General features: G+C 36.3%; 1 protein-coding gene across 1 annotated transcript; it reads left to right on the top strand.

The window, feature by feature from the left end:
* Positions 1-10825: 10825 nt before the first annotated feature.
* LOC107800403 (TMV resistance protein N-like) lies at positions 10826-16724 on the top strand. Its single transcript, XM_016623565.2, is given in 5 exon segments — positions 10826-11808; positions 12045-13140; positions 13829-14101; positions 14934-15448; positions 15450-16724. Coding segments are annotated over 5 exon segments (3468 nt in total). The 5' UTR covers positions 10826-11332; the 3' UTR covers positions 16558-16724.
* The last annotated feature ends 7994 nt before the right edge of the window (positions 16725-24718 follow it).

Raw genomic sequence — 24718 nt, 5'->3', positions numbered from 1 at the left:
AGGGTAAAGCTTTCTTCCCCGGTGGTAAGGATACAACATCCCAGGTGTTATTTATCTCAAGTGCTGAAATTTCAGCATCCATGGCCTTTTGCCAACCAGGATGCATAAAAGCTTGTAGATAACTGCTAGGTTCTGATGTGGTAGAAATAGATTGAAGGAGATGCTGGTTTTCTATAGAAAGAGCATGGAAGGAAAAGACATTTGGCTTGAGAGGTTTAGATAGACAGGAACTAAGGTCGGACAGGTAGATGCTATTGCAAATGTAATCATTTAAGTAGGCTGGTCTCTGAGTTACCCTGTCAGATTTTCTGACTGGTGGAGGTAGAATTGGAATAGGTGTGCTGATTGATGAAGGAGAAAATGATCTGGAAAGGATGGGTGAGTAAGAAGGACTTGAAGTAGAAGCAGAGTCTGAAGGTGTTAGGTTGATGTTGGTTGAAGTAGAGGGACCAGGACATGTAGAGGAACTGTTAGGTGAGGAGTGGGTAGATGTAGGTGAAAAGGTTGGTAGAGATATCCTAGAAGAGTATTCTGTTGAGTTATGGGTTAAGGTATCTGGTGGAAGCGTATCCTGGGGAAAAAAGGGAAAATCAGATGTGAGGGGTGAGTGGAAAAGAAAAGGGAATTGATCTTCATGAAACCTAACATCTCTAGACACAAACACCCTTTTAGTGTCAAGATCCAGAACCTTGTAACCTTTCTGATGTTGTGCATATCCGAGGAACACACAACCTTTTGCCCTTGGTTCAAACTTCCCTCTGTTGTGAGACAAAGTTGAGACATAGCACAAACAACCAAAACTTTTGAGGGATTCATAGCTAGGCTGTTTACCAAGCAATACCTCATAGGGTGTTGATCCATTCAGAACCTTAGAAGGGATTCTATTGATCAGATATGTAGCTGTCAGTACACATTCTCCCCAGTATTGGAGAGGCACCTTAGATTGAAATAAAAGTGCCCTTGCTACTTCCAAAAGATGCCTATGCTTCCTCTCAACCACTCCATTCTGTTGAAGGGTAGAAACACAAGAGGTTTCATGTATAATCCCTTCTGATTCAAGAAAACTTGCCTCTAGTGAACCTTTTCCTAGTTCCATGGCATTATCAGATCTGATTTTCTTAACTTTCAAGTTAAACTGTCTCTCTGTCATGCACAGAAATGATTTCAAAACTGAAAAAGCATTCCCCTTAGAACTTAAGAGAAAAGTCCAAGTGGCTCTACTATAGTCATCCACAATAGTCAAGAAATACCTATAACCATTATAAGTCACAGTCTTGAATGGCCCCCATGTGTCAATATGAATCAAATCAAAGATAGCAGAACTTTTAATATGACTCAAAGGGAAAGGCAGTCTGGTTTGCCTAGCTTGAGGACAGATGTGGCACACACAATTAAACTTAGAGGGAAACTTAATGAAAGGTAGACTTCTCATTACTGAAAAGGGCAAATGCCCTAGCCTAACATGCCATTGCTTTACAGTAGATGTAGAAATAACAGCTTAAGGTACTGAAAAGGAAACAGAAGTAGAAATAACACTGGAATTTCTCCCTTTTGGAATGGAAACTACATATTTTTTCTCTCTTTTGGGAGAGATAGACTCTATTCTAGTTGGCTGAAACAGGTACAATCCATCTCTAACTTCACCAAAAACTTGTCCCTTCCCCACTAAAGGGACCTGCAATAGACACCCATTAGAAGTTAGATTCAAAGAACAACTGAATTGAAGACATAACTTATGAACAGATAATAAGATATATTTGAAAGAAGGTACATGAAGCACCCTATGAAGAACCATATCAGGCTGAATAGACACACTTCCTATATGTGTAACACACAACTGGAATGAATCAGGTAAGCTAATGTGCAAAGGTGCAGGAAGAGGAGTAAGAGATAGGAAAGAATTAGCATCAAAACACATATGTTCAGAGGCCCCTGAGTCAATTATCCATGTTTTAGTGTTGAAAACAGCAAGACAAGTTCCTGTGTATTTGAGTATGGTACCAGCTACAGCATTAGCATTGATTTCTAATGTTGTGGCTGCTGCACTTCCAATTTGCACTTGCTTGATTATGTTCACCAATTCTGACACTTGCTCCTTATTAAAAAACTGGTTCTGACTGCTGATATTTCCTTCACTAGATGTGTTGTTCTTCTCTTGACCTTCTTGTCCTGTCACCACTGCATTTCCCTTTATGGCAGGATGATAATTTGTTGATCTTGTGAATTGAAAATCATCTGGGAATCCTATTAGTCTGTAACATTCTTCCCTCACATGCCCTGTTCTCATACAATGACTACAACTCACATTAGGATTGTACTTTGCCTTCCTTTTGAACTTTTGTTGCATGTTCTGAAAATTCCCCTGTTTCTGAGGAGTTCCCCATGATTTCTGAATATTGTTCCTTTGATTAAACTTCCCTTGAGGTCCTACCATAAAAGATGCAGCATCTGTTGGATATTGTGGGCTAACAAATATTTCCCTCTGACTTTCATCTTGCATGAGGATGGAATAGGCATGATCCATATTTGGAAGTGGGCTCATCATGAGGATGTTGCCTCTTGCATGTGCATACACATCATTCAGTCCCATTAGAAATTGAATGACTCTCTGATCCTCTAGGAACTTGGCTACCTTCTTCTTCCCTTCACACACACAGGTACAAGTGCATCCTAGATGTGAGTTCAGGGAATCTAACTCATCCCATAACTTTTTCAGAGTTGTGAAGTATCCTGCAATACTGCTGTTTTCCTAAACTGTCTTAGTAACTTCCTTTTGTAGGTGGTAGAGTTTGGCTCCATTGGATTGTCCAAATCTATGTTCAAGACTATTCTAAAGTTCTTTTGCAGATTTGGAATAAATTACACTGTCTCCTATCTCTTTGGTTAGAGAATTTAAGAACCATGAGGTTACCATGTCATTGCACCTACTCCATTGTGAATGATCCTTTGAATCCAAGGCAGGCTCATCACAAATCCCATTGATGAACCCCAGCTTGTTCTTGGCTGACAATGCAATCAGCATTGACCTTATCCATCATGGGAATCCTCTTCCATCAAAAGGTGAGGTCACAAGAGTCATCCCAGGGGCATCTGAAGAGTGAAGAAAATAGGGATGGTTGACATCATGATTGATTGCTTGACTTGTTGATCCAGAAAGAGGAGTTACTGAAGAATCTGTTCCAGTCATGGTGATAAAACAAGTTTAGTTCAAGGAAGAAGATTAGAAGATGAAGTTCAAGCAGATTTCTGCTCTGATACCATGAAAGATTGAGAGGGCTGATGATGCAGAAAATTTTCCCTTGTCTTGTATATTCACACTGTAGCTTCTATATACATTACATCCTATAGATACAACAAATGTATATATAATATTCTTAGACAAAAGTATTGTTTACTATGTGAGTCCATACTCACTTTAGTGCATGCTCACTAATACAAATGTGAGCATGTGCTCACTCATGTGTATGGCACTAATAAATGAATGGCCAGGATGTGTTTATGTCTTCTAATCCAACAGTCAGGATTAGATCTTCTGATCTGAATATCAACAGCTATAATGCTGCCACATCACTGTCCACTTATCAGCATCAATTTGTTTTCAGTTTGTCTTCTTCTTCTTTGCTTTGATGCCTCGTCTGTTCTTCTGTCTCTCTGTCTCTGTGATGCTGCTGTTTCTTCTGTTCTTCAACATATTGGATATTAGCAAATAAAATATAAAACAAACAAATAAAAAAAAGAAAGGATGTAAAACAAAAAGGGCCGAAGCCCATTAAAAATTTTAACCTGCCAAGGTTAAGGGTTTAAAAAGCAAAGATGCTTTGTCTTCTGAAGGAAACGAGAAACAGAAAAAGAAAGAAAACAAAAGTCGAGAAAGAAAGAAGGAAAAGAGAAAATAAGGAGGCAGAAGTGGGTGTACTGCGTTGGAGCCGTAGCTATAACTGTTGAGGAATCTTAAGCACTAATTGTCTTTTACAGGTATTACTTGAACTTCTTCTTCTGGTAGATTTTAATTTCGATTCTCTTGATTGGAAGATTCTACAGAGTAATAGAAATTACACTAGTTCATTTACACAATTGAGAATTTTCTTCCTAAAGAATCAATAGAACTTTATGAAATTTGGAGTAATAAATTTTATGAATAGGTTGGAGTTGATAAATTAGTAATTACTCATATGTGGGTAAATATAAATCCACAAATTAAGACTCAAACATGAACCCCGATGATTGGATATTCTAAAATAGCTATGAATTAGCCTAAATAAGAAAATTAACATGAGATCGATATTATGTAATTATAGATTGATTGGAGGAATTTGTACGAGTTGCTTGAGGTGAAGTAGTTGGTATTTCGGCACGAGTACCGTGAGTAGTAATCTTACCGCAATTTGTGTTTTCATAACTTGCACGATCTATATATGATTTTTAAGATGAATATGTTACCGATTATTTTGACTTGTATGTGAGACAAGTCTTTTACTCAATATGATACCGAAATAGTTATTTGAGATGGTTACCGTGGTTTTAAATATTTTCGTTGTCACTAGATCTGTTTTACTGTTACTTGAATTTACTATTATCGAAATGAAATTATATGATTTGATAAGAACTGAAATGCCCTATATAGATTTAAAAGATTTTCTACGAGTATATACGGATTACAGAGACAAGTATAAATGGGAGTAGACATTGAAGGATCCCGTAGCTAACAGCGGGTTCGTTGGACCTGGTGCACCTTGTAATTACAGATTACCGTTATAGCCCTCGCTAGTGGGAAGGTAGAACTAGCATACCGTTACCGACTTCCCTCGAGTAGGGACTACCGTTATATTTGACTTCTTGCGAAGAAGTCCACAGTTATACCGATTACATGATCCGTTCATTGAAACCTCCCAAATGTGAATATTGATATTATACAGTGGTTACCGAGCTTATTACTGAACTGTTAATTGTATTATCCTACAAGAAAAACATGATGAGACTGAAAATTATTTATTGTTTCTGAAAGGGCATTTTGATGTTATTTGTTTGAGATATTAGCATATTTTCTGACTTGTCCCCAATAAAAACGATTGTGGTTAAGTGTTATTACTCAATGAGCTAACGACTCATTCCCCGCTAATTGTTTTTTCAGAGACATCAGTTGATGCGGGCGAGGATTTCGTTAATTAAAGAGCACAGGTTGAGAATTCTTGGTGGGCCTCGCACTTGTTCGCGTGGGCGGAAACTTTATCAATTGTTATGGTCTTTTCTTTGAACTCTTAGAGTTGCTCCATGGTTATTCTTTTAGTGTCTTGAGTAGTCTTTGTTATTATAGACTTATGTTGAGTAACGCTCATTCTTATAAAAATTTGGAGATAAAGTAGTATTTCTAGTTGTTAGTGGGTGGACTGTTAAAGGTAGATATTTATTTTAGTTAATTGATAAAGTCCTTGTCATTTGAATTGCTATTATGATGTTTGGTTGCTGATTTGAGACAAATTTTTTTTTGGGATGGTCCAAAAACAGGGAAAACTCGGTCCGATTTTCTGTAAAATTTCCGATGAGGGTTACTTGGGATTACTAGCTCCTAAGCGCCGGTCACGATCCTAAATTGGGTCGTGATAATTTATTTTCTACCGGAAGGTAAAATTACCATGTTAATAACCGATTTCACTTTTAATTTGGAGGTGATGCTGCCTTTTCTTCTTGCTACTATTATGTATTTTTTGCTTGTGAATAAAAAGGCACCAGATTAGCGATGACACGTGTTTAATGATGGCAAGTTAAGCGAAATTTAAGGTCAATGGTACCGCTTGGCCGATTATGATACTGGTGGCGTTTTTTTTGGATTGTCATAACTCAACATTGTCAGATAAGTTAAACAAGCAAGTAGAAACATATTATAATACTAGTTTCTCCGCACGTGCGTTGCATGTGTATACCAAGTCATACAATACATAATTTTGTAAAATAATGCTCCTATCATTAAAATAAATTATTGAGTATGTAAGAATAAAGTACAAGTTTCTGTGAATGATCAATATAAACTATCGTGCAGTCTCTTATTTGTTGCGGTCAAGATGATATGATGTCGTCAGAACCCACAAAGATGAACAATTAAAATTTAATTAAATACATGTGTAATTTCTGCATGTATGACATCGTTGTTAAATCCTCTTGAAATTATCATTGTACCGTTGAATAAGACATTTGAAGGGTTCAAATTTTCAGATAGCATGATGGGTGCCTTTTCTTTTAAAACTAACATGTAAGAAAACATAAATATATCTAATTTCTTGTTGTATTTTCAGACACAAGTATATGTACCTAAATGTGGCGGGTGATCATTGTTGTTAATGTATTTAAGCATTTTTCTTGGTAGTAATTTTTTGTACAATCTTCTGCATAGTCAAAACTGATAAATGTCTTTCTTTCAGCGCAAACTTGCTATCAACATTTCCTTTATTTGATTTACATATTCATTTTTTGCTTGCTAATATAGCACTTTGTTTATGAGTCTTATTAAGCATTCCTCTATTCTACTACCACAATTTGTGTTTAACAACCATTTATTTAAGAAGAAATACCAAATTGTCTTTTACTGTTTGCTCTTCCTTGTTACCAATGAGAAGTAAGAAGCACTTGAAATTTTGATTTACTCTTACTCTCATATTGGTTTTGAGCTGAATCTTTTAAATTAACGACCACAAATCTGGTTCTAAATTCTTGTAGATTTTGAAAAACAGATAGTAATTTACAAAAGTATCATTCAAAGACCATTACCTTTCCGCCAAAACTAAACGCTCATTGACATATATTATATCTCAAAATTTTCTGTCAACTACTTCAATTGTGTGACGCTTGGCCATGTGTGCTTCCTCTCATACTATAAATAGTTTGTCTTATCAATTTAGCAGTACCACGTTATAATGACATATTTGTCATAGTTGTATCATATTTCTTTTAATTACTAATACTTTTATCATCCAACCAATCAAATGACAACCAAAATACTTTTATCATCCAATCAAATGAATACTTTTGTGCCTTGTTAATAGGTACATATTAATTTGTTAGTTCTATTTTGGTGGCCATTTTGATTTAGATTGCTATGGTTAGGTTGATAAAGCAAACATAATATAATAGTAATAATATAGGATATGTTTTTTACTTTCAAATATGATTAACTATATCGTTTGAAATATATAATATTCTTAAATAATTTTAAACATATTAACATTTTGAGCTGACAATAGCTATTATTATTTTAGTTAGAATATTTAAATAACCTTAATTACCGTAAAACAGAAGTATTACCAATTACGCAATTAAGTAATCCAAATAACCTAATAAAGGAGTACAAACAAAATTTACATTGGCGCCAAAGCAATAAAAGATATTTTAATTAAATGTTTCAATATTTTTAATCTATTAAGTGATAGGTTGATCGCCTACCGAACAAAGAATGAAACTTTACTATACACGAAAGAATAAAATACAAGGTTCTGCGAATGATCAATGTAAACATTGTATAATAACTTGTTTATCAAGGTCAAAGTAATTATCGTATGAACCTAAAAACAAACAACTAAAAATTTAATTTAATTTACGAATATTTTTTTTATTTAATTTTATGAAGCATATCTCACCTACTTCTCGATAGACTCTATACCTGGCGTATGATCCTTCCAAATAATATATCACGTCATATCATTCAACTACTTGAAAATTTAACTTCACTTGACTATCATGAATGAAGCATATATGTAAGACAACTAACTTGCATTTTGACAAAGAAATAACAACAACAACCTTTAAACATATACTATTAATTTTTATCATAATTAGCATGCATAATATGATAATTTGTAGATCATCGCTCTTTATGAAATGTCTACCCTGTTATTCATAGATGGCGTCATTAACAAATCATATAGGACATTACTAAATGTATAAATAAATGATAAATAATATGTGAAATTAAAAAAAACAGAACTCGATTTCATGACTTTCTTCTTGACTCACGGCTTTGATATTTTCTCTACCTTCAAAAGTTGTACTCACTTCTCGGACAAGGAACAAGAGTGTCAATTTCTCGTGGATTCCTTCAACAATTAGAGAAAACAAATATAACATTAAAATGTATATTTTTTTTTTTTGAGAAAACCATGACGAAAAACTTTTATTTTACAAATAGCCCAATTGCATTTTTTTTTCATAAAAAAATGACGACTAATAACTATCATTTCATATATGTGGATGAATCTTATCCAATGTCTAGTGAGAAATAGATAGCCAAGTGAACCCTTTGATGCTACATAAAAAGAATTCAAAATCCATATATCTCATGAATTTCACGGTTAATTACTCATAATCTTTCATGAATATCAAACTTTGAATATGAAGTTCAGAACATTTCTCAATTTTCTGTAAGACTTCCCTTTACATTTCTTTGGTTGCCATTTAGAAGAGATAGACAAGTGCAAAATAAACCATACAAGAACTGGCAATACTAAACATAATCCACTTAAATGGTATACTATGACAATGAGACAAAGTAGAAGGATCACTGTTAGACTTCTTAATAGAAGCAACAGTTAATGTGCCATAAAGACGAATGTCTTTTTCTCTCTTATGAATGGACGGACTGATCAAACTTACATGGAGACATAGGAAACCAAATAGTTTCATGAGATTATAAGACCAGACTCACCTTAATGTGCTTCCTTAATTTGCATGAACACTTTTTGTTATTTTTGTGTCTTTTGTCAATTGTGTCGTGGAGAATGTACTGTGGATACTTTATAAGGGACTATTGCCATATAGAAAACGGAATGATTGTGACTGTTCATCTAGGACTCTTTAATTTGTAGGATCCTCTTTTTTAAGTAGTTAGATTATTAAGTGCCATATATGTACCCTAACTCTTTTAATTTTTGTTAAGCATCGAACACTGCTAATTTACAATTGAATCAACAAATAAAGCAACTAAATTGAGGAATATGCATAGCAAAATTCGAGAGAAACTCAAATTGTAGTAGCCATTGGTTGGTTTTATATGATAAACTCCGATTCAGAAGACTAAATATAAATCTCATGACACGCTCCAAATATAAATCTGAAGACAAATTGCTTGATTAAAGAGAATTTGTAATTTAAAGTTTGATGACATTTGGATTTTGTGGAGAAATGACAAAGGAAATCTATTTAGAATAAGATAAACGGACAAATGGAAAGGAAAAGGCAAAGAAAAGAGAGTGTAACGTTTAGTGATTGTTGTCTCGTAGAGAATGGTTGTGACTGTTGGCTTTGGACTCTTGTATGTTTTGTTTCTTTTATAAAAAAAATTACCATAAATAGGATCTCAAGATAAGAGGGGTAATAAAGTAATTTAACTTTTTAACTAAAGGGTTCATGCTTTTAATATAATATAGATATATATTCTTAACGGGTTAACGGATTATCCGTTAAGAAAATTGAATAATCCGTCCCCAAACCGATAAGCCGGTAATGAAAAAATTTCAATCCGTTCCCCGTCCATTAAACCGTTAACCCGATACCAATAAGCCATTAAGTTTCGGTTTCAATTCGATTTTCGGTTTCAGTTCGATTTTGAACACTCCTAAATTTGACTGTAAAATGCTATATTTAAATAAAATTATACAAACAAGCAGAGTTACTATTGGCAATAATATTGGAACATGTCACGTATCTACTTAAGTATATTTTTGGGTGCTTATCGATGTTTGATTTTATTGTAACACATTATTAAATTTGTATTTCGTTTATGTAATAAGAGTAGTGTTTAGACACTTGCTTTAAACATTCTGATTAGACTAATCAAAGCAGCCGACCGCTACACCATATTGTTTGGTTGGATATTGGAGTATAATTATCATTACTTTATTTTTAAATTTTTTTATAGTTTTAGTTTATTTATTTATTTTTACTTAATTGCAAGTGATAAAGACCTCATTCTTCCTTGTAACCAAATATTTTTTTCACATTCACATTATCTAAAGAACAGTTGCATTTCCATCTCAATCATTTAAATAGTAACTTGATGCGTAATTAAAAGAGCTACATAAGAATACAAAACTTCATTGCATTTTAATATTCAGGTTGATTAAACATATTTGATATATACCGTTGGCTTGGCGACAAAATTATCACTATTCCACTTAATATATTGTTGTTGTTATCGCTTGGTGTTATTGCTTTTTTCTTTGTCTTCCGTGAGCCAAAGATCTATTTGAAACAATTTCTACCTTTAAGGTGGGAGGAAGGTCTGCGTATACATTATCCTCCCCAGACTTCACTGGTGGGATCACACTAGATTTGTTATTGTTGTTGTTAATTCTAAGGTGGAAGTTATATCAAATTTATGGGTGAAGTATTTGTATAACCTTTGAATGTGAGAGAAATATCAAAACAATTTATGTAACTGATAATTTATCGTATGCTAATATTTTATAAAATAAAATAAAAGCATTAAATTTATTCTAAAAATGATGTTCGATTTGAGATCGAGAATTATAAAGTTTAACTTTCAGGCTCCAAACTCCTTCATTTTTTTCTAAAATGAAGAATATATATATAACAGTGAGTCAATTTGAATTTTTGTTTTTGAAAGAGTCTAACGTAAACCAAAAATCTATCATCATTAAGAAGAAGCTTCACAATAATTTCCTACCACATTAAATATTACAGTATGTACTATTAGTTGACTAGGTCCTATACCAATAATCTTATGGAGTAGAACATTAAAAAGAAGCTTCATAAAAAACTCCTGCACTATTTAATTACTTTCTATAAAATATTAGAAAGAGAGGGACGTTTGTGTTTTTGCGTTGGAGCAATAATTCAATTCAACTGGGAAAGATAGACTCTTTCTTTGTAGCTTCATCCACTTGTCTTTGAAGGAATTTCCTACTTGCTTTTTTTTGATTTGCACCGGGTGTCCGAGTCTCTTCGAGCCCCGACTAATTCCGGGGGTGCACAGGCCCTCGGCAAGGAGTTTCCCGCAAGTGCACCACCGTTAATTCAGGTTTTATCCAGTCCGATGGCCCTCAGAAATTGTTTGCACCCAATGAGTTTCAAATTTGAGACCTTGAAAAGGAGCAAATCCCAAGGTTCAAGTCAATTGTAAGGCCAACCCCTGAGGGCTCAAGTCCTACATCCTTCTATTAAAGTTCAAAGAAAACTCAGTACCAATAATTTCTTCTATAGCATTATTTCTTATTTCTTCTAACCTATATATAACTTTGTTTGAAAATATTATCTATTGTTCTCTTACTATAATCACAATCGCATACAGTTTTCTTACTCTTTTCAGAGACTTAACACTGAGTCCATGGCATCTTCTTCTTCTTCAAGATGGAGCTATGATGTTTTCCTAAGTTTTAGAGGTGAAGATACTCGGAAAACATTTACAAGTCACTTATACGAAGTCTTGAATGATAGGGGAATAAAAACCTTTCAAGATGATAAAAGGCTAGAGTACGGTGCAACCATCCCAGAAGAACTCTGTAAAGCTATAGAAGAGTCTCAATTTGCTATCGTCATTTTCTCAAAGAATTATGCAACATCGAGGTGGTGTTTGAATGAACTAGTGGAGATCATGGAATGCAAGACTCAATTTAGACAAACTGTTATACCGATATTCTATGATGTGGATCCATCACATATTCGGAACCAAAAGGAGAGCTTTGCAAAAGCCTTTGAAGAACATGAAACAAAGTATAAGGATGATGTTGAGGGAATAAAAAGATGGAGGATTGCTTTAACTGCAGCGGCCAATCTCAAAGGCTCATGTGATAATCGTGACAAGTGAGTTAAAAACACATAAGCTGAATACTTTGCATTCAAATGATCAGTTAAACATAATCTTAACTAAATATTTCAATTTTTCGGAATAAGTAATGATAGGTGATTATATATGTTTCTATCAATTTAATTACAAACTCAATAACATTGTTACGTAGATAAAATTTTAACCAGTTCTTCAAAGAGTTTGATTTATGTCCACACTCCTTGTATATATCACAGTCTTCTTACTTTTGTAGGACTGATGCAGACTGTATTCGGCAAATTGTTGACCAAATCTCATCCAAATTATGCAAGATTTCTTTATCTTATCTGCAAAACATTGTTGGAATAAATACTCATTTAGAGGAAATAGAATCCTTACTAGAGATAGGAATCAATGATGTTCGGATTGTGGGAATCTGGGGAATGGGTGGAGTCGGTAAAACGACAATAGCAAGAGCGATGTTTGATACTCTCTTAGTAAGAAGGGATAGTTCCTATCAATTTGATGGTGCTTGTTTCCTTGAGGATATTAAAGAAAACAAAGGTAGAATACATTCTCTGCAAAATACCCTTCTCTCTAAACTGTTAAGGAAAAAAGCTGAGTACAATAATAAGGAGGACGGAAAGCACCAAATGGCTAGTAGACTATGTTCTAAGAAGGTCCTAATTGTGCTTGATGACATAGATGATAAAGATCATTATTTGGAGTATTTAGCAGGTGATCTTGGTTGGTTTGGTAAGGGTAGTAGGATTGTTGTAACAACTAGAAACAAGCATTTGATAGGGAAGAATGATGTAATTTATGAAGTGACTAGACTAGCTGACCAGGAAGCTATGCAATTGTTCAGTCAACATGCTTTCAGAAAAGAAGATCTAGATGAGTGTTTTAAGGAGCTCTCATTGGAGGTCGTAAATTATGCTAAAGGCCTTCCTTTAGCCCTCAAAGTGTGGGGTTCTTTGTTGCATAATCTAGGCTTAACTGAATGGAAAAGTGCTATAGAGCACATGAAAATTAATTCTAATTCGAAAATTGTTGAAAAGCTCAAAATAAGTTACGATGGATTGGAGCCCATCCAACAAAAGATGTTTCTAGATATAGCATGCTTCTTTCGAGGGAGATCTAAAGGTTACGCCATGCAAATTCTTGAGAGTTGTCATTCTGGAATTGAATACGGATTGCGTGTCTTAATTGACAAATCTCTTGTGTCCATCTCTGAGAAAGGTGAGATTCAAATGCATGACTTTATAGAAGATATGGGTAAATATATAGTAAATTTTCAAAAAGATCCCGGAGAACGCAGCAGACTATGGCTCGTCGAGGATTTCGAAGAAGTGATGATCAACAATACAGTAAGTAGGCTAAACAATGCAATAATATTTAATTTCTAATGTTTATATTCCAAAGACACATATATAGGGCAGTCAATTCCAATTTTTTGTTCATCGTGCTTCATACTCTTGCAGGTGCGGCATTTTAGTTGTTCCCTTTAGTTAGTAGGAGAAGCAAAAGTAATATTAATTGCCTAATTAGTAAAAAAAAAAAGACATTAATTGCTTAATTCGTTAAGTAGACTCTTTAATTTACATTGCCTAATTCATTTTTCTTATATTCTTAAGCGATGGATTAGTCTAGTAGCCACTTAATCTATTTGATCCAGTATCATTCTTTGGATTAACTTGAAATTTTATGACATTTTATTACATAATAACTCAATCAGAGATTCACACCATTATTGTTTTTAATGGAAAGTTACAATTTATTGGTACTGTTTCAATTACAATTACTTTCCAACATGGAAAGCTTATCGACTTGACTCTAATGAACTTCAAAGAAAAATCTAATAATAGAAAATAAAATTATATAATTAATTGCAAAAAGTATTTTTCTCAAGTAACATCAGCATTTCTTAAAAGGAATCTAATTAATATTGTATCTTACACTTTGGCATTGCAAGGAGTGAGAAAATAGTCATATTAGCAAGAGGATTTTATGCAACATTTGAAATTATACTTTGTAGACTCATGATCTTCTTACCAGGGGACCATGGCAATGGAAGCAATCTGGGTTTCTTCTTATTCTTGTACAGTACGCTTTAGCAATGAGGCCATGAAAAATATGAAAAGGCTGAGGATATTTAACATAGAGAGGTCGTCGACCCGTGATGCCATTGAGTATTTGCCCAATAGCTTGCGTTGTTTTGTCTGGTCTTACTATCCTTGGAAGTCACTGCCAGAAAATTTTGAACCCAAAATGCTTGTTCACCTTGAACTCTGGAGCAGTTCACTGCGTTATTTATGGATGGAAACAAAGGTACAATAGTTTGAATTCCATTTAATTGCCAATTTGCCATTTATTAATAGTTTGAATTCCATTTGATTGCCAATTTGCCATTTATTTTTCTCTCTAACTATCTTTGTCCTTTAATTTAGTGATAATGAACAAAGATTATTGCTTTTATCACGTATTATTTGAGGTATTTTCTATTTTTGCTACAATTATGATGCATGTCTTTAAACGAACAAAGGTTATTAATTCCATAAGCTCAAATAATTGTATTTCCATCTCAAAAAAATTAATTTTTTATTATTTGGGGTTGTTCTCAATATTATTGTAAGATCTTCATGTCTTTTTTCTCCAAATCTTCCCATCATCATATTAACTAAGAAGCTCAATTTAAAATCTCCTTCAATTATTTCTCATAGTAAGATTAGATTCATATGAATAAAACAAAAGGAATTTATTGTGTACACAGTGGGACGGAAGGAATCTTATTAATAAAACAAAAGGAATTTATTGGATACAACTATTTTCTCGAATGACATATACGCTTTCATACATTACTTCTGGATTTAACATTTGGGTTTTCCATCTTATATTACACTTTTTTAAAGAGAAACATTTTTCTCTTTGCTACAATTTTTTTCAATCATGTTAAATTACAATTAGCAAAAATTTTATTTATAATTTACTTTTATTCAGTTTCTTAACAAGTAATTTCCACAAAAATAATGTGTTGGCCCTCATAATTCAAATGCTATAGTTAAAACAGAGGTCATAGATAGCCCCACTAATCAAATATTTTATTATTGGAGCAGCAAAATAGGTTCTTCTTTTTTTCTCATTATGTCTGTGTTCTAAACAGCATTTCCGGTCTCTACGGAGGATAGATCTCAGCTTCTCCGAAAGCCTGATGCGAACACCAAATTTCACGGGGATGCCAAATTTGGAATATTTGAATCTGAAAAAATGTAGTAATCTTGAAGAGGTTCACCATTCCCTGGGATGTTGCAGCAAACTCATTCGGTTAAATTTGATGTATTGTGAAAACCTTAAGAGATTTCCATGTATTAACATGGAATCTCTTAAATATCTGAGTGTAAGAGAGTGCTCTCGGTTAGAGAAATTTCCAGAATTCCTCGGAAGAATAAAGCCGGAGTTGGAGATTGGCATAAGGGAACTACCATCCTCTTATTTTCAGTACCAAACTCATATTACCGAGCTAGATTTGAGCTATATGAAAAATCTTGTAGCTCTTCCAAGCAGCATCGGTAGGTTGAAAAGTTTGGTTAATCTAAATGTGTCTCATTGCTCAAAACTTGAAAGCTTGCCAGAAGAGATAGGGGATTTAGAAAACTTGGAGGAGCTTGATGCCAGCTGGTACTCTAATTTCACGACCTCCGTCTACCATTGTATGCTTGAACAAACTTAAAATCTTGAAGTTTGGAGAGAGAGATGGAGTGCACTTTGAGTTCCCTCCAGTAGTGGCTGAAGGATTACAGTCATTGGTACATCTGAATCTCAGTGACTGCAATCTAATAGATGGAGGACTTCCGGAAGACATTGGATCCTTATCGTCTTTGAAAGAATTGTATCTCAATGGAAATAATTTTGAGCATTTGCCTCGAAGCATAGCCCAACTTGGTGCTCTTCGAATCTTGCACTTAAGAGATTGCAAGAGGCTTACACAGCTGCCAGAACTTCCACCAAAATTAAATGAATTGCATGTAGATTGTCATACGGCTATGAAAAGTATCAATGATTTTGTAACAAAGAGAAAGAAACTACAGTGCGTGATATTCGAGTCATTTGATTATGAGGATGATGCACACAATGATTATATATATAATTTGTTTGCGCATGCCCTGTTTCAGAAAATCTCTTCCTTGAGGCATGACATCTCTGCTTCAGATTCCTTGTCCGAAAATGTGTTTACCATTGTGCATCCAAAGAAGAAGATCCCGAGTTGGTTCCACCATCAGGGTTGGGATAGTAGTGTATCAGTCAATTTGCCTGAAAATTGGTATATACCTGATAAATTCTTGGGATTTGCTGTATGTTACAATGGCAGCTTAATTGACACCACAGCTCAATTGATTCCCGTATGTGATGACGGGATGACGTGCATCACCCAGAAACTTGCCTTATCCAACCATTCAGAATGTGATACAGAATCATCCGACAGTTCAAAAAGGGATACAGAATTTGCTATTCATTTTTTGTTGGTACCTCTTACTGTCTTATGGGATACATCTGAGGCAAATGGAAAAACACCAAATGACTATGGGATTATTAGGCTATCTTTTACTGGAGAAATGAATAAGTATGGACTTCGTTTGTTGTATAAAGAAGAACCTGAGGATGAGGCCTTGTTACAAATGTATGAACCAACAGAACATTCCACTGGGATAAGGAGGACCCGATATAACAATAGTGAACACCGTGACTCTGTGACCGATGAATCCAGTTGCTGCTGTCGCATACTCTAGTAACATTGGAAACAAAGGTCACATTCTAATGAAAGTAACTTGCAAGTTTGGAAGCCCTTTGCCCTAAAGCCGGTGGCATTGCCTATGAAGAGCATATGTTTCCTTTGTTTGTAGCAGAACAACTAGACTCTTGGCCTGAGAAAGAGATTCGCAAGAGAACTTGGGTATGTAATAATCGATTCTTTTTAAATCTATATACTGGTATTATTAGTAAAGATGATGTGACGCCTCTCTTAGACCAGAATAGTAGTCTGGTGAAATGAAATCACGTCTTTGCCTTTGCTGACAGGTAAAAACCAATTGCAGATGAATGTTCGCGAAGCAAGAAAGCTGTGCCAAAATGGATGGATGAAAGAAGCCTTGGAACTGTTCTTCCTTTGGGATGTATTCTCTCCATCAGAAACTGATGTTCACCTTTTCACTTGCAAAATAATTGTCATTTTGGAAAAACCAGAAGTTTCTTACACACAACATAACTTTAAATATTTCTTGTCGTAATGATCGTGCTCTCACATTAGCAATACACTTCTGCAGGGCCATTTTCATACCTGTTAAATGTGGAGGTTCAGTTTAGTATATATAGAGGGAGTAAAACTACATCTTAAATATTGTGTTTTCTTTCTTCATGAAAAGTTCCTGAAAAGGAAAAATCTGTTTCATTTGGAACTTCAATCCCAGAACTTTAATCATACTTTATATACCATGCAAAGAGCAGAAATCAGAAATTTCAGATCTTGAATGTTAGCTTTCTACGCTAGATTCAAATTTGTATTTTCGACTTGTTCATTTATGATGCTTCTTGTTACAATTTAATTGGCTCTCAATGAAATAAACTATTTTGTATCTTTAATTAGTTACTCATCCTTTTCGGTTATTATCAGCAAAGGCACGCTTAAAGCTAGCTTAAGCCCTGAAGCGAAGCGCAAAATATGTTGAGTGCTTCGCCTCGCTTAGAGGGTGCTTCAGTGTCGACATCAAGGCTCTAAGATATACTTTTCCTTGCCAATGAGCGTAACCCTGAAGAGGCTACACCAAAAAATTGATATTTCACTTATCGTAATTCTTTTTTTCAATTTTTGTCCATATATTTTTTATTCATGTGTATAATTATTAATCTTGGACTGCACATACATATTTGTGTTTTTTTCTCTATTTGTGCTAATGCCCACGCTTTATTTGCGCTTAAGCTCCAACAGACCTTAGAGTTTTTTGCGCTTTTCGCATTTGATAACACTGGTTACTATATCATGTTTCATTTGAGAAGATGAATAGTTTAATTCTTATTTCCTTTGTTCACACTGATTTGAAGAGCAAGGTGAACTTATATTTCTTTACGGGCAATTACTATATTGTTCTCTGTTTTAACTTTTAAATTCACAATTTCCGTAACAATAATACTTTTTTCGTTGCACCCTTAACTATATCGATTTAATGGGATAACTAATGTCATGTTTTTCATAACATTTTCTACCAACATATGGTGGAATTTACTCAAAATCTATATAAATGTTCTTGATTACACTACAAATAACCAATTTCGATTTCATAGTTCAGTATTTTTGTTTAAGAAATAAAAATAAATCACTTGGAACCTATATAAGAGAAATCTAAATTGGAAATTGTGAAAGTTAGACCCCATGGAATTCATATCTACGACTAAATTAATAGAACAAAATATATAAGAGTTATTTTTTAGTTTAAATTTAACAAATTATAGTAATTATGTTACTATTGTTATGAAAATAAGAAAACAATTATCCACACTCGATGTTCATATCAAAAGATCAATAAAACTTATACTTTATAAACATTATGGCATTTCACTATTATCATGCCAAGAAAAGAAAAGACGTAATTAAGGACTAATAGAAAATTTAAACTTTTACTATCTCTAAAAAATTAATTTTAGATTAGGACTTGTAGGCATATAAATTTTATTAAAATTAAATCTATAAAGAATTTGGATTATATTTTAAATTCAAGATATATTGGTCCAAATAAATATTATGGGCCAATATATAAATGAATTAATTATATAAGCCCAATATATATGGATTAAATAAATAAATCTTAATTCATTGGGCGAGCCCATTTAATTGGGCTAAAGTGATGAGCCCACTTCATTAAGCCCAAGATATCATCTTCTTAGAGGCCCAGTTTGGTGCCACGTGTCAAATGACGTGGCGTGCCAAGTCAAACGGAAGAGCCAATAGGATCATGCCACGTGTTAAAATGGCAAGGCATGCCAAGTCACACTAAAAGGCCAATGAAATCGTGCCACTCGTGCAAGTGACATGTTCTGGCCAATCAAATGCGGCCATGTCACACTTCAATTTGATTGGTCGGAAAGAGTTTGTTCTTATCACAACTCCTCCTTTCCACAACTACAAATAGGGTCTTCATAACCCAGAAAAAACATCAGAAGTTATAACAAGAAGCAAGAAAGAGCTCGTGGATCAAACGCCGCAAATTTCTCTACAAGTTTCAAGCTTCAAGCAATCAAGTTTAACTTCAAGAAATCAAGTTCAAGCTCAAGAACGAAGAACGAATCAATGTCAAGTTCAAGCAATCAAGCTCAAGCTCAAGAACAAGATCATTGTTCGTGGCAACAAACATAGAAGACCCTTGAATTTATTTACTATTGAAAAGAAGAATCAGAGGATTCATAGAGATTGAACACTCAAATATTTGAAATAAAATACTACTATTGTTGCGATATTTTTGGTCTTGATTTTATTTTCTCAACATAATTTATTGTCTACAAATTCTGGCACGCCCAATGGGACAATCTTTACCTCTCATCTCAGCTTTTCAATCTCCAAAGTCCAAGAACATTGAAATGACTTTGAAGAAAATCAACTACAGATCAACATCCACCAAAGCTGCTAACTCCAGGTTTTATGCTGATGTGGAAAGCATCCTTGATGTTACCTTTGGAAGTTTCGGACCAGTTACGAGGAGCAAAGCAAGCTCTTTAGGAGAACAAGCACCCCAAGTGTCATCCGCATCAACCCCTGTTTTCAGACCTTCATCCTTAAAAGGAGCAAGATCTTCCATAAATACACCTGAAGGAGGAAGCGATGTTGCTGAAAAGATCAAGAAAACTCTTGCTATGCTTGACCTCTCCGGATCCAAGCACTCTCCTGTGAAGGAAGATGATGATGCTTCAAGTGATGGATCCTCCCCATTTACACCACATAGAGTGAGGCAATCAAGGATCAATCTGTGTGAAAATCCATGCTACTCTCCATCGTCCACAACAATCATGCAAGCCATGGTGACAAATACTTCATCTGTGGAGGAGCAATTGCCAAACTTGACGGAAGCAATCGCTGGCTTGACCAAATGCATGCAAAATCAAGAGGCTAAATTTACAAGTTAACAGACAGGGTGGGAATCTTGATGGAAGAAGAATCCACCCATGTACCCGGCAAACTCCTAGAAGTCCTAGAGAGTGACTCTCCCCCAAGACAAGTAACATCCATTAATGCTATCCCTGTCTCATCTGAAGAGATAATTCCAATCGATCAACTAAAGGAGTTCATTGAAGGAACCATTAAGAACAAATATGAAGTTACTGCTAAATCCTCCCTTATATATGCAAAGTCGTACACTGCAAGGGTCGATATGTTGAAGATGCCTGCTGGCTATCAACCTCCAAAGTTTCAACAGTTTGATGATAAAGGTAACTCAAAGAAACATGTGTCGCACTTTGTGGAGACATGCAACAATGCTGGGACTTATGGAGATTACCTCATCAAGCAGTTTGTTCGCTCGCTAAAAGGAAATGCTTTTTACTGGTACATAAACCTCGAGGCTGGATCTATCGATAGATGGGATCAACTAGAGCAAGAGTTCCTCAATCGCTTTTATAGTACGGGACATACTGTGAGTATGATAGAACTTACAAATACTCGTCAACGAAAGGGGGAACCAGTTATCGACTTTATCAATCGTTGGAGGAATGCAAGCCTCAACTGCAAAGACAGACTTAGTGAAGCTTCAGGCATAGAGATGTGCATCCAAGGCATGCATTGGGGATTGTGCTACATCTTGCAAGGTATCAAGCCTAGCACATTTGAAGAACTTGAGCCTCGTGCACATGACATGGAGTTGAGCATGGCCTCCGCCGAAAATGAAAGGTTGCATATCTATGAGCCTCGCAAAGGCAACGATAAGCAAGAAGTCAGGAAGTGGGGCAAGTTCATACCCAAGTCTGAAAGTAAAGAAGATATGAATGTCAACACGTCGCCTGTGAAGTTCACGGCGAAGGTGAGCAAGAAGCAGAGTATGAAATCCACTTCTTTTCAAGATAAGCCAAGTGGAAAGTTGACTCTAAAATAAATGCAAGAGAAAGAGTACCCATTTCTAGATTCTGATGTGCTAGCCATTTTCGAAGAACTCCTCGAGTTGAATCTCATTGAGCTTCCATAGATGAAGCGACCAAATGAAGTGGGGTAAACGAATGACCCAAATTACTGCAAATATCACCAACTTGTAAGCCAACATCTAGAGAAGTGCTTTGTCTTCAAGGACAAAGTTATGGACTTGGATCGCGAAAAGAAGATCGTGCTTGAAGATGAGAAAGCAAGCACGAACCAAGTCTCTATCACCTTTGGCTTATTCAGTCTAGATGAGTTATGCAATTTAAAAGGAATCAAAAATAAGGAATTACTAGAGAACAACAAAGTTGAAGTCAATCAACCTAAGGATGATGAAGGTTGGACATTGGTGACTCATCGTAGGTGCCACAAAAGGATCCCACGAAAAGGATCAATGGAACAACCAACAAGGAAAATAATGGTGAAAAGACCGAGGAGATGGAATCTAGTTAAGCACGTAAAGAAAGCAAAAGTGGAGGTGCACCACCCTCAAAAGCCACGACATCTAGTGACCTTGGAGGATTTCTTGCCATGTTGGTTCCGCATGAAGATTTCCTATAATGGTATTGAAGCCTCTTGTTGCAATGCTGATAAAGGGGAAGAAAAGAGTGATGACCTACTATTGGCACCATCTTTGGAAAATCTCATCGAGTCCACTCCTTAAGAAGTTAGTGCTTGTGAGGAAAAGGTCACGTTCACAAATGACGATCTTCTGCTAGGTGACACTCTTCATAACTGCCCATTGTACCTGGTTGGCTATATGTGTGATGAAAGGGTAAATCGAATTTTGGTTGATGGAGGATCCTCAGTGAACATTTTGCCAATTCGCACTGTGAAAGAACTTGGTATTCCTATGAACGAACTCTCGAAAAGTCATGTGATGATCCAAGGATTCAACCAAGGGGGGCAAAGAGCCATAGGCGTGATCAGGCTGGAAATCACCATTGAAGATATGCAATGAAGTGCATGGTTACATGTGATCAATGCAAAGAATTCATACAATGTCTTGCTTGGAAGGCCTTGGATACATGAGAATAAAGTATTTCCATCTACCTACCATCAATGTCTAAAATACTACGAGGGTGAAGTTGAGAAGAATATAGTTGCTAATGATGAGCCATTCACCGAGGCTGAGTCACACTTCGCCGATGCAAAGTTCTACTTGAAAAACTGCATTGTGAAGGAGCTAAAAGCTAATGATGGCATCAAAAGCAAGAATGACGAGCCCACAACTAAAAGAGCAGAGGTGACTACTGGTGAAGCCAAAACTATCACTAAAGAGGTACATTCCAATGTGAATAAATCTTATAGAGGGGGTATTGCGTCTTATGGCAAGAAAGTGAGTCTTGCGCTCCAATATGTCCCTAAAAGGAAGAAAGACGAGGGCGGATCATCTAATCTCCAAACTAACACGCTAAAGGAGTTAACTCTTCTGGTAAAACAAATTGAGGCAGTAAAGTTTTCCTCGAAGCCGCTTGTAGGGTTTGTAGCCCAAAACCGTTTGCAGAATGTGGCACTCCCTACAAAGCGAACGGATGAAAGTTTTGACCCTAATGCTTACAAGCTATTTGCAAAAGCTGGATACAATCTCAATGAGCCTCAAAGTTAGGGAAGCTCCCATCAGAAGCTACAAAGAGGCAACCATGTGAAGGTTTTGGATACAAGCAACCGTCACCAGTGCGCATCTCCATAAGAAGGGCGAGCAACAATTATATCACTATAGAAGATGAATCGGCCGCTTCTAACAAGCCTTCTATCTTTGATCGACTTGGAAAATCGCCTGTGAGGACCTCTGTGTTTGAAAGATTGGGTCCATTAAAGAAGGGGAACAATTTTCGGAGAAATTTTCAAAGCATAAGAACACCCGCTTCACCCAAAATACAGGAGATCTCTAAGGATTTCCAAAGTTTGGCTCTTTCTAGAATGAGGCGACAAACAAGACTTGTGGTTTTATGTAAAGAAGTACTGAAGGTAAAGCCATATACTATGGTCTACACTAAGGAACATGATGAAGATGAAGAAAGTGTGGGTTCTTCGTATCATGTTACTGTACAAGTATAGAATGGTGTTCCATCTTCAACGGAGGATAATGCGAAATTGGAGGATGTTTCACCGTGTTATCACATATCCTTCAATGATAGGGACCCTCAAAAGGATGCATATGCTAAGGATGCTCCACCTGAACTTGAAGAAGGAGTGAAAATGACAGTTGATGCCTTTAAAGAAGTTAACCTTGGTGCCGATGAAGAACCCATATCCACCTACCTAAGTGTTTTACTAGAAGTTGACAAAGAGAGCATTTATATTGAGCTACTCAAGGAGTACAGGGATATCTTTGCTCAGAGCTACAAAGAGATGCCTGGCTTGGACCCTAAAGTGGCAGTCCATCACCTCGCGTTCAAGAATGGCGTTCGTCCTGTTAAGCAAGCTCAAAGTCGCTTTAGGCCGGACTTGGTTCCCTTGATTGAAATCGAAGTTAACAAACTCATCGAAGCTGCCTTTATTCGCGAAGTTAAATACCCAACATGGGTTTCAAGTATTGCTCCTGTAAGGAAGAAGAATGTCCAGATTTGAGTGTGCGTTGACTTTAGAGATCTCAACAATGCATGTCCGAAAGATAGATTTTCGCTTCCTATTCCAGAGCTGATGATCGATGCTACTACTGGTTACGAGGCAATGTCTTTCATGGACGGTTCGTTGAGCTATAACCAAATATCTGTTCTTTGCAGATGGAGAGAACACGCGCTTCCTCATCTACTGCTCAGCAGCCCGAGCCCCCTACAACAGCTCCCACTAGGGGCAGAGGGTGAGGCCGAGGCCGTGCTAGGGTCCGAGGTAGGGGCAGAGCTCAGCCCCGAGCAGCAGCACCAGTGGTGGAGCCTCAGGTTGATTTTAAGGAGGAGGTTCCAGCCCCAACAGTTCAGGTGGGCCTAGCTCAGGTCCCAGAGGGGTTTATCGCTAACCCAATTCTTCAGGACGTTCTGGTTCGATTGGTGGGCCTTATGGAGAGTATCACCCGAGCAGGTTTGCTTCCAGTAGCGCCAGCCACTTCTCAGGCTAGAGGAGGGGCTCAGACTCCCGCTATTTGCACTCCAGAGCAGGTAGCTCCCCAGATTCAGGTTCTAGCGGTTCAGCCAGTGGTGGCAGTTCAGCCGGGTGTAGTGGCTCAGACCGGCAATGGAGTGGCTATATCCGCTGATGCTTTGTGGAGGCTGGACAGATTTACCAAGCTCTTCACTACTACTTTCAGTGGAGCTCCTTCTGAGGATCCCCAGGATTTCCTATATAGCTGCCACAAAGTTCTTAGGAACATGGGCATTGTTGAGACCAATGGGGTCGATTTTGCTGCATTTCGCTTATCTGGATCCGCCAAGACTTGGTGGAGGGATTATTGCTTAGCGAGACCAGTCGGATCGCCATCCTTGACATGGGAGCAGTTTTCAGTGTTGTTTCTGGAGAATTTTCTCCCCGTGACACAGAGAGAAGCCTATCGGAGGCAGTTTGAGCACCTTCAGCAGGGTTCTATGACGGTCACTCAGTATGAGACCAGGTTCATCGATCTATCTCGCCATGCTCTTGTCATACTTCCCACTGAGAGAGAGAGGGTGAGGAGGTTTATTGATGGTCTTATTCAGCCAATTCGTCTTTAGATGGCCAAGGAGGCCGGGAGTGAGATTACATTTTAGGAGGCGGCCAATGTGGCCCGCAGAGTTGAGATAGTTCTGTCACAGGGAAGTGGTCATGGGTCGGATAAGAGGCCCCGTCATTCGGGCAGATTC

Source organism: Nicotiana tabacum, chromosome 13 (genome assembly GCF_000715075.1).
Source record: "Nicotiana tabacum cultivar K326 chromosome 13, ASM71507v2, whole genome shotgun sequence".
Taxonomy (NCBI): domain Eukaryota; kingdom Viridiplantae; phylum Streptophyta; class Magnoliopsida; order Solanales; family Solanaceae; genus Nicotiana; species Nicotiana tabacum.
The sequence above is the reverse complement of the archived record's forward strand: the minus strand, read 5'-3'. Positions and strand labels throughout refer to the sequence as shown.